Raw genomic sequence first — 18,466 nt, 5'->3', positions numbered from 1 at the left:
ACAAAAAAAAAAAAAAAAAAAAAAAAAAAAAAAAAAAAAAAGTGTTCCAGGTGATTCTGGTATATCTAGACTTGTGAATCACTGGATTAGATGGTCTCTAAGATTCATTTTCACTCCAGTTTTCTGTGAGTCATGGCAGGGAGTCAGCAAACTTTGTCTATAAAGGGTTAGATAGTACTTTTTTCAGCCTTGTGAGCCATGTGGTCTCTATGGCAATTATTCAACTCAGCCTTTGTAGGGCAAAGCTAATGTAAACAAATGGATGTGGCTGGATCTGGCCATTGGGCCATCGTTTTGCTGACCTCTGGTCTATGGGATAGAATTTACCTTGGAACTGACAGACCATCAGCAAATTATTTTTGTCCTGTATATCAACCAATGACACATATAAATCTGTATAAGACCTATAAAGGATGGTGCTTAATGATGGAGAACTTGGGGAAGTTGCACTATCTCAAAATTAAGATGCTTATAGATAATCAAAACCTTGGGAAAATATTTTCATTTGTTGTTCTGGATTTTGTTTTTTAGTAAATCTTCTCTTCTTGAGATTTCCTTTGAAATATGTTTAATGGATACCACGTAGACCCAATTGCATTCACCAGGCACTTGCTGATGGCCTGTCATGTGCTTTTAAAAAACAGTAACACCAGAAAGAGTTCAAGTTTGAGTAATAGATTCAATAAGTGATATCAGACCTTTTCAGATAGGTAAATTTGAGAGTCTTCCTTTGCCTATTGGCACTTAGTACCTTGATTATTGAAGCTCTTAATTATTGAAATAGGCACAACATATTTGATACCTCTACGTTTATTTAGGATATGTCTTTTGTCATTAGTTGTAATGTGTTTTCTTTCTCTTTCTCACTTCTTGCAGTCAGAAAGAGTGACATTGACTTGCCATGTGATTTGCCACAAGTTAAATAGCAAGCTATAATAATTTCCAAAGGGTTAGAATTTATAGTATACTATAAGTAACTCACTTATGCTGTTAATAATTTATAACAATACAGTTCTGATTGACATTTTAAGTGCTCTAGGAGCATAAGTAATAGGCGCAGAAAGATAGACCAGAGTTTCAAGAATATGTTCTGGGCAGAGTCTGTTTCCATGATAACCATTATCTCTCTTTTTTTTTTTTTTTTTCCCACATCTTTATTAGAGTATAATTGCTTTACAATGGTGAGTTCGTTTCTGCTTTATAACAAAGTGAATCAGTTATACATATACATATGTTCCCATATCTCTTGCCTCTTGTGTCTCCCTCCCTCCCACCCTCCCTATCCCACCCCTCCAGGCGGTCACTACTCAACCATTATCTCTTAAGTCTATATGCATGGCTTAAAGATTATGCCAATGACTCTAACGTGGTCTTGGGTCTCAGGTCTCTAGTTAGTTGATTCTGAAAAGCATTTAGTTTGGGCCTACCAGGAAGAACCTATGATTTAAAACACTTAATCCTCCCTTTCATGTACTTCACATTTTGAAAATCTCTCTTGCAAAATGTGTGGTTTTTCACATGTCACTCTTCTAGATGATTCTCTTCACGTTTATTTCTTATAATCTTCCTATAACAACCAGTTATGAAAACTCTTTAGTGTTGCCAGCCAGATCTCAGGCTTATGAAATATATTTTCTATCATCATGGCTTTTGGGGTATTACAGCATGTAGTTTAGGTGTTAATGCACAGTTTTGATGTACTGGTTTCCAAATAACCAAAAAGATGAAAGGAAAAAGAGCAATATTTTGTGAGGGAGAGGAGTCTGGCTTCCTGACTTGCCCTAGAATAGGCAAGCCTTTAAGCCTTTTCTTCCCTCTTTGTTAACAAAAGGTGGAAAGGGAAATCAGGAATCATTTTCTTTTTCACTAAATATATCTGTTATAAAGTTGAGATGAGGCTGTGGAGCTGTCTTTTCCCAAAAGACTCTGTTCTCCTGATGCTTAGATTAGTAATTTAGACCAGCGGCCTCCAACCTTTTTGGCACCGGGGACCGGTTTTGTGGAAGACAATTTTTCCACGGACGGGGGGTTGGGGGGTTGGTTCAGGCGGCAACGCGAGTGACAGGGAGCGATGGGGAGCGGCAAATGAAGCTTTGCTCGCTGGCCCACCACTCACCTGCTATTGTGCGGCCCTCTTCCTAACGGGCCGTGGACCTGTGGAGGTCTGCAGACTGGGGGTTGGGGACCCCTGATTTAGATGCTATCATAAAGATAATGAGATTCAGTTTTAAAGATTGACTCAGGAGAAGTTTTTGAGCAAAATAAATTTAAATAACCAAGCCAAAAATTTAAAGCAGATGCTACTCAAGCAAAAATCCCACTTCATTTTAGTTAAACTCCAATTTTATAGAAGTCTGTGCAAATATCAAGTTTTCCTCTTCATGTGAGGAAAGGTTTGATGTTTCAGTGCCTGGGTCTCATTTTGGCTTCATCATTTACTTTTTAAAATATAAGACACATTCTCCCACCTAAGCTGGTAATGGCTATGTTGACTTTGCTGTCAGTGGGCTAGACAGAGCTTCCCCCTCATTCCTCTTCGGGAAGCACTTTTCTATGCACGGAAGCAGCAGCTTAAGGTTAAGGAGTTTGCCTGACTTCGTCTACAGAACTCTGAAAATTGCCAACTCTGAATTTCCATCCAGCTCCATCTACATAGCTGGACAATGGTGTAGCAGTTTTTACATGTCACCTGAAAATGTTTAGACATTCCAAATTAGAGACGGGATTAAGTTAGTTTAAAAAGCTCAATGAAGATAAATATATGAGACTAAAAATAGTTTGGTATGTTACAAACTTCCTTCTAATCCAAATAGCAATGTATATTTTCAGGCTGAGAGGCCAAGGCTACAACTGCAGCCTGGATTTCCTGCTAAGGTCCTCACAGCATTGTCATTCTCCCTGCTCAGAAACTGCTTTCTGCATATGAGGCAGAACAATGCATTAATTCATTATGAACAAAGATTTGTTAAGGGACTGCATGATGGTAAACACTAGATGGGGAAGATACAACAAAAAATGCTTGAATAAGTTTACTGTAATAGCCACAGTGGATTTAACTGAAGCCCATAAGATGTAAGCTTCACGTTCTCTCACTTGCATGGAACCCTTTGAAGGCCCTATACTTAATTTTCTATACAGAATTTTAATTCTTTTTCTTTCTTCCCTCTTTTTGAATATTGTTCCCTGTAAATCCTTGTTGTTATACAGTAAATCCTTGTTGCTTATCTATTTTATTTATAGTAGTGTGCACCTGTTAATCCCATACTCCTAATTTATTCCCCCTTAGTAATCATAAGTTTGTTTTCTGTATCTGTGAGTCTGTTTCTGTTTTGTAGGTAGATTCATTAGTATTATTTTTTAGATTTCACATATAAATGATATCATATAATATTTATCTTTCTCTGACTTGCTTCACTTAGTATGATATTCTCTAGATCCATCAATGTTGCTGCAAATGGCAATATTTCATCCTTTTTATGGCTAAGATTTCATTGTACATATATTCTTTTTCTTAAGAAGAGTCCCCTAAATTACTTAAGTTTCAGGTTCCACCAAACCTGGATCCATCCTTGATTGCAGGTATGAATCTTTGGCTGTGAAATCAAGTGTACGAGAAATATGACTACTTGTGCTATAGTCAAATTTATTTTCTATTTGAACATGCCTTCCGCCGAGTGGAAGAAACAACCTCAGCAAATACAGAGATCTTCCTAGAAGTGAATCTATAATAAATTGTGAGTGGAGTTTACAGGATACCAAGACACTGAAGGAGGGGGCATCTGGCCCTAGGTTGTCCCTTGTTGTGCTTGCTGTCTCCAAGACTATCTCTGACCTAGAGGTGTACAGTCCAGGTATATTGGGTCTTTGTCCTTCTGGTCCTGATTCTGAGCTCTCCCTAGGTGAGCTCTCTCTCTCTCTCTCAGCTGCTTCCTTGTCTCTGAGGAATGGAAGACCCTGAGGGATCAAAGCATTGGGATTCTTTGGCTTCCCTTCAGCACCATTCTGGAAATAGAAGAAAATCTGAAGCTATGTCAAGTTATCTACGTCTAGACATACCAAGCATCCGTGTCCACTCTATTGCTCCTGTGCCATGCCGGGCACTGGAAGCTTCTCTAAGGCCCTCCTCATTCCTGGCTCCACCTTAGAAATGAGGCATAGGCTTCCTATGTTCTAAAATCCCTCAAATCTACTTGAGGAGAGAACCAGAGTTCAGTTGCAAGGCAGTGCTTCTTTTAAGAGGAGTTGGTGTCTCAGCCCATTCATGAGTTGGATTGTGCAGTGAGGAGAGAAGCTATTTCTCATCCATCAGAATTTCATCCATGACTACTGTTTTTTACATAAACACTGTGCTTTGTGTCCTTCAGGTTTTGGTTTTTGAAGCTTAAAAGGCAATATTCATGTGGCTCAAAATTTTCAAACTGTCAGTCTCTGACTACAAAGGCAATTTTTTGCAACTTGCAAGACCAGAAATGATTTTCTGTGCTCTGGTTCTAATGTAGCTTCTCCTTTGAGAGGCAGTGAAAGTAGAATGTGCAAATTGGAGAGCCTGTGAGGCACAAGGAATTAGTTAGCAATTCATAACATTATCTGGCCACATCATCTATTCAGTAATGGCATTCCAGTGGCTGAGAAACTGACCATAATACAGGTGTCTGCACTAGCCACCTTTTCTTCCCATCAGAAAATATTCTAACCCATTGAGTTGAGTGAATGTTCATGTGCTGTGGATGAGTGCCCATTGTTAAGGTGAACTAGTTCTTGGTCAGGGATATTTGACCATGCTGTGGGTAACTATAATAGCCTGTCTTGGGGTCACTTCATGCAATTAGACTATATGAAAGGTGACGAGTTGAAAATTGTTTTCTAAATTTGATAGGTACATTCCATCTATCATAGCTGACATTAGAAGTTCTGCATTCAAAAAACAAACAAGCAAACAAAGAAGTTCTGGATTCACCCTTGCTAATGGAGAATGTAATTTGCTGTACCCAAACACAAATCCTTACACAGAAAGCTTATCCACTACATTTTAGTGCTACCAAAATAGTAGTTTTGAATGTCATTTTCTAATAACACCACATATAATTTTGAGTAGTTTATATAGCAATATTTAAATGTTTTTTTTGATTGCTTGGAAGTATGAAAATACGATAGATTTTTGTTATACAGTACCTTTCTTGACATACTAAAGCACCTAACAAAGACTAGTTCAGAATTCTTCACAGCATTCACATGCAGAAATGTCAACAGTTTACTTTAATTTAAAATTAATAAAAAATAATTGAATCAGGATTTAACAAACCCTGAAAATCACCCATAATTTGGAATTTAAAATACTATGTCAGAGGACTAGTTATAATATGCCTTTCATTTCCTCTAGAGTTATTTATGATGGATGTGGGCTTTGGATACTTTTCACTTCCATTTACAGTGGGTTTGGCTTAAAAGGATTCCCTTTTTGAATTTCAAATAATTATTGAAGATAATTTGAAGATATTCTCAAGATGAAGGAAATTGAAGCACACAATTACTAGACAGAGGAAAGCTCTTTATAAACAGCAGGCTTGATCAGTGCGTGTGAAAACAGGCAATGCTATTAGATTTGCTAAGATGGAACTTTTAATGTTCAGTTAAGGATCAATATCTAAACTTCTCTGATTCATCTACCAGTCATTCATACTAAAGGTGAAGAATTCTTCCCATTTCACCTTTTGATAATGAAAAATAGAAATAATACAGACACATGCCCAAAGGTATTTCTTCCCACCAGTTCTTTGCAAAAAGAATCATTTCTATTAATCTAAACCTTAACTATAAATACAATGCTAAGAAATTAACATTGTAAAGGAGAAGGTTAAATTCTTGACTGGGTAAAGCCAGAATCAACAATTACTTTTAAGACAAAAAAATTTCTGTCTAGTAAGCTGTTAACTCCTGTGAAGGACTAAGCCATAGAATCAAGGATGATCTTTTAAAAATAGAAATTGAGGGCTTCCCTGGTGGCGCAGTGGTTGAGAGTCCGCCTGCCGATGCAGGGGACACGGGTTCGTGCCCTGGTCCGGGAAGATCCCGCATGCCGCAGAGCGGCTGGGCCCGTGAGCCATGGCCGCTGAGCCTGCGCATCTGGAGCCTGCGCTCTGTAACGGGAGAGGCTACAACAGTGAGAGGCCTGTGTACTGCAAAAAAAAAAAAAAAAAAGGAAATTGAGTGAATTCAAAGTCTCCAACTCTTTCTTCTTATTCATTTATTTATTTATATATTTAATCATTCACATATTTATCCCTTTATTCACTTAAATTTTTTTCAAATATTTATTCGATGCTTATTATATGCCAGGCTATTTTAAAAATCACATTCAAAATTCCAATAAATTATAGTTGTTCAGAGAAATATGTTCTTGTTAAAGAATTTAAGCACCTTTAAAAAATAGTTGAATTTCATAATGCCATTTGCAGCAACATGGATGCAACTAGAGATTATCATACTAAGTGAAGTAAGTCAGAAGGAGAAAGACAAATACTATATGATATCACTTATATGTAGAATCTAAAATATGACACAAATGAACTTATTTACAAAACAGAAACAGACTCACAGACATAGAGAATGGACTTGTGGTTGCCAAGCCGGGTAGGCAGCGCGGGATGGGGGGATGGATTGGGAGTTTGAGGTTAGCAGATGCAAGCCATTATATATAGAATGGTTAAACAGCAAGGTCCTACTGTTGCAAGGGAACTATATTCAATATCCTGTGATAAACCATAAGGGAAAAGAATATGAAAAAGAATTTATATACATATGCATAACTGAATCACTTTGCTGTACACCAGAAACTAACACAACATTGTAAATCAACTATACTTCAATAAAATAAATTTTTAAAAATAAATTAATTTTAAAAATCGTTGAATTTTAAATACAGCTCTTATACACAGTCACATTTTGCTCAGCAATGGAAATTGATCTTTAAGTAATTCAGATTAAAAATATAATATTTAACTACAGGTATATGCCAGTGACTTAAATTTGTTTGAAGATTATTGTGGTTATTCAAAATTTACTAAGCCTCAAGAGTCCACTTACCACCCAGCTGACATAGAATTGTTGATAGTTATTAATGTACTAATGTGAGAATAAGGCAAGACTCTTATGTAGTGGTTTAGAGGTGTGAAACATTTTATTATAATATACCAGTTGTAAAACATTGTGTAGTACTACTCATGGTAGAAAAAAGTTTTCCCCTTGACATCATCTATTCCCTTCAGTAGAGTTTGGCTATTTATGTGTGACTTGCGTAACTGAGAATTTACTGATCACAAAAACAAGCAGTTTTATATAGAGCGCATTTATAGAAATCCTAGTTAATTCTCTTGGTTAAGCTTTTAATTACATCCAATTATTTCCTGTTAGTTCATTGAAAAACCTAACAAATAACCAAGCGAAGACTAGCTAGCATGACATCTTACGAGTTATTTTTTAGGGAACACCAAACTAATTAAGACATTGTCTGCAGCTCTTAAATAAAAATTAAAAATTATTTTTATTTCAGATGCGATCTGTGAGCCGTGTCTTTAAGTTTATTGATATGCCAGCAGAAGATGGTAAACCTAACAAGTCACTGAAACCATCCAAGGATGGCCAGCTCTCAAAAGTTATGATTATCGAGAATCATCATGTGAAGAAAGATGACATCTGGCCCTCAGGGGGCCGAATGACCGTGAAAGACCTCACAGCGAAGTATATAGATGGTGGGAATGCCATATTAGAGAACATTTCCTTCTCAATAAGTCCTGGCCAGAGGGTGAGATTTAAACATTGCTTGCTTTGTTAAACCTGTGTTCAGTAAGTGAATCTCAGTAGCCTAAAGCAATGTGTTAGTAGAATCCATTTGTAACACTGTTATTATAGACTAGGACCAATATTGAACACAAATATTTTCAAATTATTATATGAAGTCATTGTTTCATGTGAAATATACTTTGCAAAGTCCTGAGTCTATATAATGGAATCATTTTATTCCATTTTATTTTATTTTTGTATTAATTTTTATTGGAGTGTAGTTACTTTACGATGTTATGTTAGTTTCTGCTGTACATCAAAGTGAATCAGTTATATATATACATATATGCACTCTTTTTTTGATTCCATTCCTATTTAGGTCACCACAGAGCACTGAATAGTGCTCCCTGTGCTATACAGTAGGTGCTCATCAGTTATCTATTTTATACATAGTAGTGTATATATGTCAGTCCTAATCCCCCAATTCATCCCACTCACCTCTTTCCCCCTTGGTAAACATGAGTTTGTTTTCTACATCTGTGATTCTATTTCTGCTTTGCAAGTAAGTTCATCTGTACCATTTTTCTAGGTTCCACATATAAGCAATATTATATGATATTTGTCTTTCTCTTTCTGACTTACTTCCCTCTGTATGACAATCTCTGGGTCCATCCATGTTGCTGGAAATGACATTATTTCATTCCTTTTTATGGCTGAGTAATATTCCATTATATATATATATATATATATATATATATATATATGCCACATCTTCTTTATCCATTCCTCTGTCAGTGGACATTTAGGTTGCTTATACAAACAGCTCATGCAGCTCAATATCAAAAAACAAACAACCCAATCAAAAAATGGGTAGAAGATCTAAATAGACATTTCTCCAAAGAAGACATACACATGGCCAAAAAACACATGAAAAGATGCTCAACATCACTAATTATTAGAGAAATGCAAATCAGAACTACAGTGAGATATCACCTCACACTCCTCAGAATGACCATCATCGAAAAGTCTACAAATAATAAATGCTGGAGAGGGTGTGGAGAAAAGGGAACCCTCTTGCACTGTTGGTGGGAATGTAAATTGATACAGCCACTATGGAGAACAGTATGGAGGTTCCTTAAAAAACTAAAAATAGAGCTACCATATGATCCAGCAATCCCACTCCTGGGCATATAATGGGATCTTTTTTTTTTAATTAATTAATTTTATTTATTTATTTTTGGCCGCGTTGGGTCTTTGTTGCTGTGCACATGCTTTCTCTAGTTGCGGTGAGCAGGGGCTACTCTTTGTTGCGGTGCGCAGGCTTCTCATTGCGGCGGCTTCTCTTGTTGCAGAGCACAGGCTCTAGGTGCATGGGCTTCAGTGGTTGCGGCATGCAGGCTCAATAGTTGTGGCTCACGGGCTCTAGAGCACAGGCTCTGTAGTTGTGGCGCGCAGGCTTAGTTGCTCTGTGGCATGTGGGATCTTCCTGGACCAGGAATCGAACTGCATTGGCAGGCGGATTCTCAACCACCGCACCACCAGGGAAGCCCTGGGACCATTTTAAATGTGATTCTACTTGCAGAATATCTAATTGATTGCTACCTTACCAACTAAAGAAGCGGTTAAATAAACCAAAATTATAACATGTTTTAGATTTTGCATCTTGAAACTGTCTTCCATTTCAGGTGAGGGAAACATTTTGTTGCTGACTCCATCTAAAGTTTTCTTAAATTTTACGTAATTGGCACTCTTTCAAACAAGTGATACTTTTTTCTTAGCTTTTTCCAATTTTCTTGTTTAGTTGGAGTTTTCATCAAGGTATGGATTGTTAAATTTTTTTCCCAATCATGTGCTAAGTTATAATTATTTATGAAGCAATAATTTTTTATTATTTAATAAGCAAAAATAACCTTGTACTATTTTGAAGTGCTTTTTTATGGATCCCAGCGCTGGGCTGAATTCACAGAAGTTACTCAAATATACGGATTCTGGAACTGATTCTTAGAGAAGGGGATGGTCATTCTCCCTACATTTTATGCTCTGTAAATGTGATTTTACATTCTCTCCAGATTCCTTATTCTGGGCCACTCTGTAAATCTAGCAGGAGTATTATATTGTTTTGATTGCTTTCTTTTCCATTTAAATTGAGATAGAATACAATAGGGCCACTTCTTATGAAAACTGAATTTTATTTTATTTATTTTTTAAAATATTTATTGGGTTGCGCTGGTCTTAGTTGCAGCTCACCAGCTCCTTAGTTGTGGCATGCATTTGGGATCTAGTTCCCTGACCAGGGATCGAACCCGGCCCCCTGCATTGGGAGCGCGAAGTCTTAACCACTGCGCCACCAACGAATTCCCTGAAAACTGAATTTTAAAACTTCATCTCTCTGTGGTTTAATTTCAAACAGATTTTTTTTTTAACTGGGGAGATAATGGTCAGTAAGTTTTGTTAGGCCACCATCACTGTCACCAACACAGAAACAGACTGTTTTCATTTGCTTTTGCCCATGGGTTTAGGAATGTTTGATAATTGGATGTATTAGGCAAAGTTTTGATAAGAAAAATGTATAGAGTGAGCACAAATTTTCTACATCTTACACTAAATGGCTTGAAATTGAACACTGGAAATTTTAGTCTAGTTAGAAAAAATATATTCACATACTACTAAATACTACATATATACTACTAAAATTAGCTCTCTGTTATATTTACGCTTATCAAGAATGAGATTTTTTTCTTTCTGAGAGAAAAGTATAAATGGGCATAAGTGGAAAGACTGGGTTTTAGACTGAATTTTCCCCTAATATTAGAATGAGATTGTCTAAAGTTATGCTTTGGAACTAAGTAAAATTAATGGTTTGCCTTCATTCTTCCCTTCCATTGATAAAAGCATAATTACTCTTTCTTGCTTTATACATCAGTGAATGCCATAGGCAGCTGAGGGTCACGAGAATGGATGCCAAAAGCGCTGTGAAGTTATAACAACAGCAACAGATAGGTTGATCCACAGGAGGAATAGATTTGGTAAATTATTTGCTTTCCCTCCTCCTGACATTCTCCCATCCATTTGCTTTTCCAATACTCACTTGCCCACTAAATTAAATACAAACAAGTCCTAGTAGAGTGACAAGAGTTTCAGAGTCCTCGTTTTTGTAGGTAGTTTCCTTGATGCGAGAGTAGTAATCAGAGATGCTGTAGAATGAGGAAGAAGCCATATGCTCAGGCATTCCATTCTTCTCTGAACCTTTATACAGGAAGCAGGCGATGTGTCTTTGCAAGACACTCCCTAGGTGCTTTGGGGGAATTGAAAATCACTCACATAAGGCTATAGATATTTATAGAGTGCTTATCATGTCCTAAGCACTGTTTAAAGACCTTTATTTGCTATCACATTTGATCTTATTTTAACTCCAAAGGTAGATGTTATTGCCCTTTTTGTGCATAGTGGAAGAAACTAACAATCAGTTAAGTGAGTGAAGTAGCAGGGATCTCAAACTCAGATCTGTCTGACCTCAAAGTCCTATTTTACCTGCTTCTCTTAAAAGAAGAAAAAGAAGGAGCAGAAGAAAGAAGACAGAAAGAGAGAGAGAGATCTGTCACAGAAGATGTCAATCTAAAAGGGGGAATGTGAAATCCAGTAACAGCTAAAGCAGAATTACTCTGAAGCTAACAAGGCTGAGGTTTCAAAGAACTTCACTTGCCTGAGCCCCTTTCAAGGCCCTGTACATAATTTTGTGTTTATAATTTTGAAATCTTTATTCTTGAAAAGAGCTCCCCTCCCCCCAAAAAAACTTAAATACCCTTCAATAAGAGATATATAGGTAAAATGCTAAGGTAGTTCAGAAGAGGAAGCAGTTATTATCATTTGGCTGGGAGTTGGGCTATTCAGGGAAGGTTTTTTGTTTTTTTTTTAACATCTTTATTGGGGTATAATTGCTTTACAATGGTGTGTTAGTTTCTGCTTTATAACAGAGTGAGTCAGTTATACATATATATATGTTCCCATATCTCTTCCCTCTTTGTCTCCCTCCCTCCCACCCTCCCTATCCCACCCCTCCAGACAGCCACAAAGAACCGAGCCGGTTTCCCTGTGCCATGCGGCTGCTTCCCACTGGCTATCTACCTTACGTTTGTTAGTATATATATGTCCATGTCTCTCTCTCGCCCTAACACACCTCACCCTTCCCCCTCCCCATATCCTCAAGTCTGTTCTCCAGTAGGTCTCTGTCTTTATTCCTGTTTTACCCCTAGGTTCTTCATAACATTTTTTTTTCTTAAATTCCATATATATGTGTTAGCATACGGTATTTGTCCTTCTCTTTCTGACTTACTTCACTCCGTATGACAGACTCTAGATCTATCCACCTCATTACAAATAGCTCAATTTCGTTTCTTTTTATGGCTGAGTAATATTCCATTGTATATATGTGCCACATCTTCTTTATCCATTCATCCGACGGCGGGCACTTAGGTTGTTTCCATCTCCGGGCTATTGTAAATAGAGCTGCAATGAACATTTTGGTACATGACTCTTTCTGAATTCTGGTTTCCTCAGGGTATATACCTAGTAGTGGGATTGCTGGGTCATATGGTAGTTCTATTTGTAGTTTTTTAAGGAACCTCCATACTGTTCTCCATAGTGGCTGAACCAATTCACATTCCCACCAGCAGTGCAAGAGTGTTCCCTTTTCTCCACACCCTCTCCAGCATTTATTGTTTCTAGATTTTTTGATGATGGCCATTCTGACTGGTGTGAGATGATATCTCATTGTAGTTTTGATTTGCATTTCTCTAATGATTAATGATGTTGAGCATTCTTTCATGTGTTTGTTGGCAGTCTGTATATCTTCTTTGGAGAAATGTCTATTTAGGTCTTCTGCCCATTTTTGGATTGGGTTGTTTATTTTTTTGTTATTGAGCTGCATGAGCTGCCTGTAAATTTTAGAGATTAATCCTTTGTCAGTTGATTCATTTGCAAATATTTTCTCCCATTCTGAGGGCTGTCTTTTGGTCTTGTTTATGGTTTCCTTTGCTGTGCAAAAGCTTTGAAGTTTCATTAGGTCCCATTTGTTTATTTTTGTTTTTATCTCCATTACTCTAGGAGATGGGTCAAGAAGGATCTTGCTGTGATTTATGTCATAGAGTGTTCTGCCTATGTTTTCCTCTAAGAGTTTGATAGTTTCTGGCCTTACATTTAGGTCTTTAATCCATTTTGAGCTTATTTTTGTGTATGGTGTTAGGGAGTGATCTAATCTCATACTTTTACATGTACCTATCCAATTTTCCCAGCACCACTTATTGAAGAGGCTGTCCTTTCTCCACTGTATATTCCTGCCACCTTTATCAAAGATAAGGTGACCATATGTGCATGGGTTTATCTCTGGGCTTTCTATCCTATTCCATTGATCTATCTTTCTGTTTTTGTGCCAGTACCATACTGTCTTGATTACTGTAGCTTTGTAGTATAGTCTGAAGTCAGGCAGCCTGATTCCTCCAGCTCCATTTTTTGTTCTCAAGATTGCTTTGGCTATTCGGGGTCTTTTGTGTTTCCATACAAATTGTGAAATTTTTTGTTCTAGTTCTGTGAAAAATGCCAGTGGTAGTTTGATAGGGATTGCATTGAATCTATAGATTGCTTTGGGAAGTAGAGTCATTTTCACAATGTTGATTCTTCCAATCCAAGAACATGGTATATCTCTCCATCTGTTTGTATCATCTTTAATTTCTTTCATCAGTGTCTTATAATTTTCTGCATACAGGTCTTTTGTCTCCTTAGGTAGGTTTATTCCTAGATATTTTATTCTTTTTGTTGCAATGGTAAATGGGAGTGTTTTCTTGATTTCACTTTCAGATTTTTCATCATTAGTATATAGGAATGCCAGAGATTTCTGTGCATTAATTTTGTATCCTGCTACTTTACCAAATTCATTGATTAGCTCTAGTAGTTTTCTGGTAGCATCTTTAGGATTCTCTATGTATAGTATCATGTCATCTGCAAACAGTGACAGCTTTACTTCTTCTTTTCCGATTTGGATTCCTTTTATTTCCTTTTCTTCTCTGATTGCTGTGGCTAAAACTTCCAAAACTATGTTGAATAAGAGTGGTGAGAGTGGGCAACCTTGTCTTGTTCCTGACCTTAGTGGAAATGCTTTCAGTTTTTCGCCATTGAGGATGATGTTGGCTGTGGGCTTGTCATATACGGCCTTTATTATATTGAGGAAAGTTCCCTCTACACCTACTTTCTGCAGGGTTTTTATCATAAATGGGTGTTGAATTTTGTCAAAAGCTTTCTCTGCATCTATTGAGATGATCATATGGTTTTTCTCCTTCAATTTGTTAATATGGTTAATCACATTGATAGATTTGCGTATATTGAAGAATCCTTGCATTCCTGGAATAAACCCCACTTGATCATGGTGTATGATCCTTTTAATGTGCTGTTGGATTCTGTTTGCTAGTATTTTGTTGAGGATTTTTGCATCTATGTTCATCAGTGATATTGGCCTGTAGTTTTCTTTCTTTGTGACATCCTTGTCTGGTTTTGGTATCAAGGTGATGGTGGCCTCGTAGAATGAGTTTGGGAGTGTTCCTCCCTCTGCTATATTTTGGAAGAGTTTGAGAAGAATAGGTGTTAGCTCTTCTCTAAATGTTTGATAGAATTCGCCTGTGAAGCCATCTGGTCCTGGGCTTTTGTTTGTTGGAAGATTTTTAATCACAGTTTCAATTTCAGTGTTTGTGATTGGTCTGTTCATATTTTCTATTTCTTCCTGATTCAGTCTTGGCAGTTTGTGCATTTCTAAGAATTTGTCCATTTCTTCCAGATTGTCCATTTTATTGGCATAGAGTTGCTTGTAGTAATCCCTCATGATTTTTTGTATTTCTGCAGTGTCAGTTGTTACTTCTCCTTTTTCATTTCTGATTCTATTGATTTGAGTCTTCTCCCTTATTTTCTTGATGAGTCTGGCTAATGGTTTATCAATTTTGTTAATCTTCTCAAAGAACCAGCTTTTAGTTTTATTGATCTTTGCTATTGTTTCCTTCATTTCTTTTTCATTTATTTCTGATCTGATTTTTATGATTTCTTTCCTTCTGCTAACTCTGGGGTTTTTTTGTTCTTCTTTCTCTAATTGCTTGAGGTGCAAGGTTAGGTTGTTTATTCGAGATGTTTCCTGCTTCTTAAGGTGGGCTTGTATTGCTATAAACTTCCCTCTTAGAACTGCTTTTGCTGCATCCCATAGGTTTTGGGTCGTTGTATCTCCATTGTCATTTGTTTCTAGGTATTTTTTAATTTCCTCTTTGATTTCTTCAGTGATCACTTCGTTACTAAGTAGTGTATTGTTTAGCCTCCATGTGTTTGTATTTTTTACTGCTCTTTTCCTATAATTGATATCTAATCTCATGGCGTTGTGGTCGGAAAAGATACTTGATATAATTTCAATTTTCTTAAATTTACCAAGGCTTGATTTGTGACCCAAGATATGATCTATCCTGGAGAATGTTCCATGAGCACTTGAGAAAAATGTGTATTCTGTTGTTTTTGGATGGAGTGTCCTATAAATATCAATTAAGTCCATCCTGTTTAATGTATCATTTAAAGCTTGTGTTTCCTTATTTATTTTCATTTTGGATGATCTGTCCATTGGTGAAAGTGGGGTGTTGAAGTCCCCTACTATGAATGTGTTACTGTCGATTTCCCCTTTTATGGCTGCTAGTTTTTGCCTTATGTATTGAGGTGCTCCTATGTTGGGTGCATAAATATTTACAATTGTTATATCTTCTTCTTGGATCGATCCCTTAATCATTATGTAGTGTCCTTCTTTGTCTCTTCTGATAGTCCTTATTTTAAAGTCTATTTTGTCTGATATGAGAATTGCTACTCCAGCTTTCTTTTGGTTTCCATTTGCATGGAATATCTTTTTCCATCCCCTTACTTTCAGTCTGTATGTGTCTCTAGGTCTGAAGTGGGTCTCTTGTAGACAGCATATATATGGGTCTTGTTTTTGTATCCATTCAGCCAATCTGTGTCTTTTGGTGGGAGCATTTAGTCCATTTACATTTAAGGTAATTATCGATATGTATGTTCCTATTCCCATTTTCTAAATTGTTTTGGGTTCGTTATTATAGGACTTTTCCTTCTCTTGTGTTTTTGTCTAGAGAAGTTCCTTTAGCATTTGTTGTAAAGCTGGTTTGGTGGTGCTGAACTCTCTCAGCTTTTGCTTGTCTGTAAAGGTTTTAATTTCTCCATCAAATCTGAATGAGATCCTTGCTGGGTAGAGTAATCTTGGTTGCAGGTTTTTCTCCTTCATCACTTTCAGTATGTCCTGCCACTCCCTTCTGGCTTGTAGAGTTTCTGCTGAGAGATCAGCTGTTAACCTTATGGGGATTCCCTTGTGTGTTATTTGTTGTTTTTCCCTTGCTGCTTTTAATATGCTTTCTTTGTATTTAGTTTTTGACAGTTTGATTAATATGTGTCTTGGCGTATTTCTCCTTGAATTTATCCTGTATGGGACTCTCTGTGCTTCCTGGACTTGATTAACGATTTCCTTTCCCATATTAGGGAAGTTTTCAACTATAATCTCTTCAAATATTTTCTCAGTCCCTTTCTTTTTCTCTTCTTCTTCTGGAACCCCTATAATTCGAATGTTGGTGCGTTTAATGTTGTCCCAGAGGTCTCTGAGACTGTCCTCAGTTCTTTTCATTCTTTTTTCTTTATTCTGCTCTGCAGTAGTTATTTCCACTATTTTATCTTCCAGGTCACTTATCCGTTCTTCTGCCTCATTTATTCTGCTATTGATCCCATCTAGAGTATTTTTCATTTCATTTATTGTGTTGTTCATCATTGTCTGTTTCATCTTTATTTCTTCTAGGTCCTTGTTAACTGCTTCTTGCATTTTGTCCATTCTATTTCCAAGATTTTGGATCATCTTTACTATCATTATTCTGAACTCTTTTTCAGGTAGACTGCCTATTTCCTCTTCATTTGTTAGGTCTGGTGGGTTTTTATCCTGCTCCTTCATCTGCTGTGTGTTTTTCTGTCTTCTCATTTTGCTTATCTTACTGTGATTGGGTTCACCTTTTTGCAGGCTGCAAGTTCGTAGCTCCCGTTGTTTTTGATGTCTGTCTCCAGTGGCTAAGGTTGGTTCAGTGCGTTGTGTAGGCTTCCTGGTGGAGGGGACTAGTGGCTGTGTTGTGGTGTATGAGGCTAGATCTTGTCTCTCTAGTGGGCAGGTCCACGTCTGGTGGTGTGTTTTGGGGTGTCTGTGGACTTATTATGATTTTAGGCAGCCTCTCTGCTAGTGGGTGGGGTTGTGTTCCTGTTTTGCTATATGGTTGGCATAGGTTGTCCAGCACTGTAGCTTGCTGGTCGTTGAGCGAAGCTGGGTGCTGGTGTTGAGATGGAGATCTCTGGGAGATTTTCGCCGTTTGATATTATGTGGGGCTGGGAGGTCTCTTCTTGACGAGTGTTCTGAAGTTGGCTCTCCCACCTCAGAGGCAGAGTCCTGACTCCTGGCTGGAGCAGCAAGAGCCTTTCATCCACTCGGCTCAGAATAAAAGGGAGAGAAAGTAGAGAGAATTAGTATAAGTAGGAGGAAATAGGAAAGAAAGAAAGAAAGAAAGAAAGAGAGGAGGGAAGGAAGGAAGGAGGGAAGGAAGAAAGAAAGAAAGAAGAAAAGAAAGGAAGAAGGCAAGAAGGAAAGAAAGGAGGGAGGGAGGGAGGAGGGAAGGAAGGAAGGAATGAGGGAAGGAAGGAAAAAATACAGAAAGAAAGAAGATACAGTAAAATAAAATAAAGTATAATAAAGTTATTGAATTAAAAAAATAATTATTTAGAGGAAAAAAAAAAGGGAAGGATAGAACCTTAGGACAAATGGTGGAAGCAAAGTTATAGAGACAAAATCTTACATAGAAGCATACACATATACCCTCACAAAAAGAGGTAAAGTGGAAAAAATCATAAAACTTGCTCTCCAAGTCCACCTCCTCAATTTGGGACGATTCGTTGTCTCAAAAAGGGAAGGAAGGAAGGAAAGATAGAAAGAAGGTAAAGTATAACAGAGTTCTTTAAATTAAAATTAATTATTAAGAAAAAAATTAAAAAAAAAAATGGTCGGATAGAACGCTGGGACAAATGGTGGAAGCAAACCTATACAGACAAGATCTCACACAGAAGCATACACATACACATTCACAAAAAGAGGAAAAGGGGAAAAAATCATAGATCTTGCTCTAGAAGTCCGCCTCCTCAATTTGGGATGATTCGCTGTCTATTCATGTATTCCACAGAGGCAGGGTACATCAAATTGATTGTGTAGCTTTAATCCGCTGTTTCTGAGGCTGCTGGGAGAGATTTCCCTTTTTCTTCTTTGTTCTCACAGCTCACAGGGGCTCAGCTTTCGACTTGGCCCTGCCTCTGCGTGTAGGTCGCTGGAGGGCGTCTGCTTTTTGCTCAGACAGGACGGCGTTAAAGGAGCCGCTGACTCGGGGGCTCTGGCGCTCTCAGGCCGGGGGCAGGGAGGGGCACGGAGTGCGGAGCGGTCCTGCGGCGGCAGAAGTCGGCGTGACGTTGCCCCAGCCTGAGGCCCGCCGTGTGTTCTCCCTGAGAAATTGTCCCTGGATCCCGGGAACCTGGCAGTGGCGGGCTGCACAGGCTCCCCGGAAGAGGGGTGGGGGCAGTGACCTGTGCT

At 37.7% G+C, this 18,466-nt stretch overlaps 1 protein-coding gene across 1 annotated transcript in view; it reads left to right on the top strand.

The window, feature by feature from the left end:
- CFTR (CF transmembrane conductance regulator) overlaps positions 1 to 18,466 on the top strand; it is a 206,379-nt gene that overhangs the window by 149,188 nt on the left and 38,725 nt on the right. The window contains exon 22 of the mRNA XM_007450771.1: positions 7,550 to 7,801. Within this exon, the coding sequence (XP_007450833.1) occupies positions 7,550 to 7,801 (252 nt within the window). The remainder of the gene's footprint in view (positions 1 to 7,549; positions 7,802 to 18,466) is intronic.

The sequence above is a fragment of the Lipotes vexillifer genome, unplaced genomic scaffold, assembly GCF_000442215.2.
Source record: "Lipotes vexillifer unplaced genomic scaffold, Lipotes_vexillifer_v1.1 scaffold314, whole genome shotgun sequence".
Classification (NCBI taxonomy): Eukaryota; Metazoa; Chordata; class Mammalia; order Artiodactyla; family Lipotidae; genus Lipotes; species Lipotes vexillifer.
Note: the sequence above shows the minus strand (reverse complement) of the source record. Positions and strands in the feature narration are given on the sequence as shown.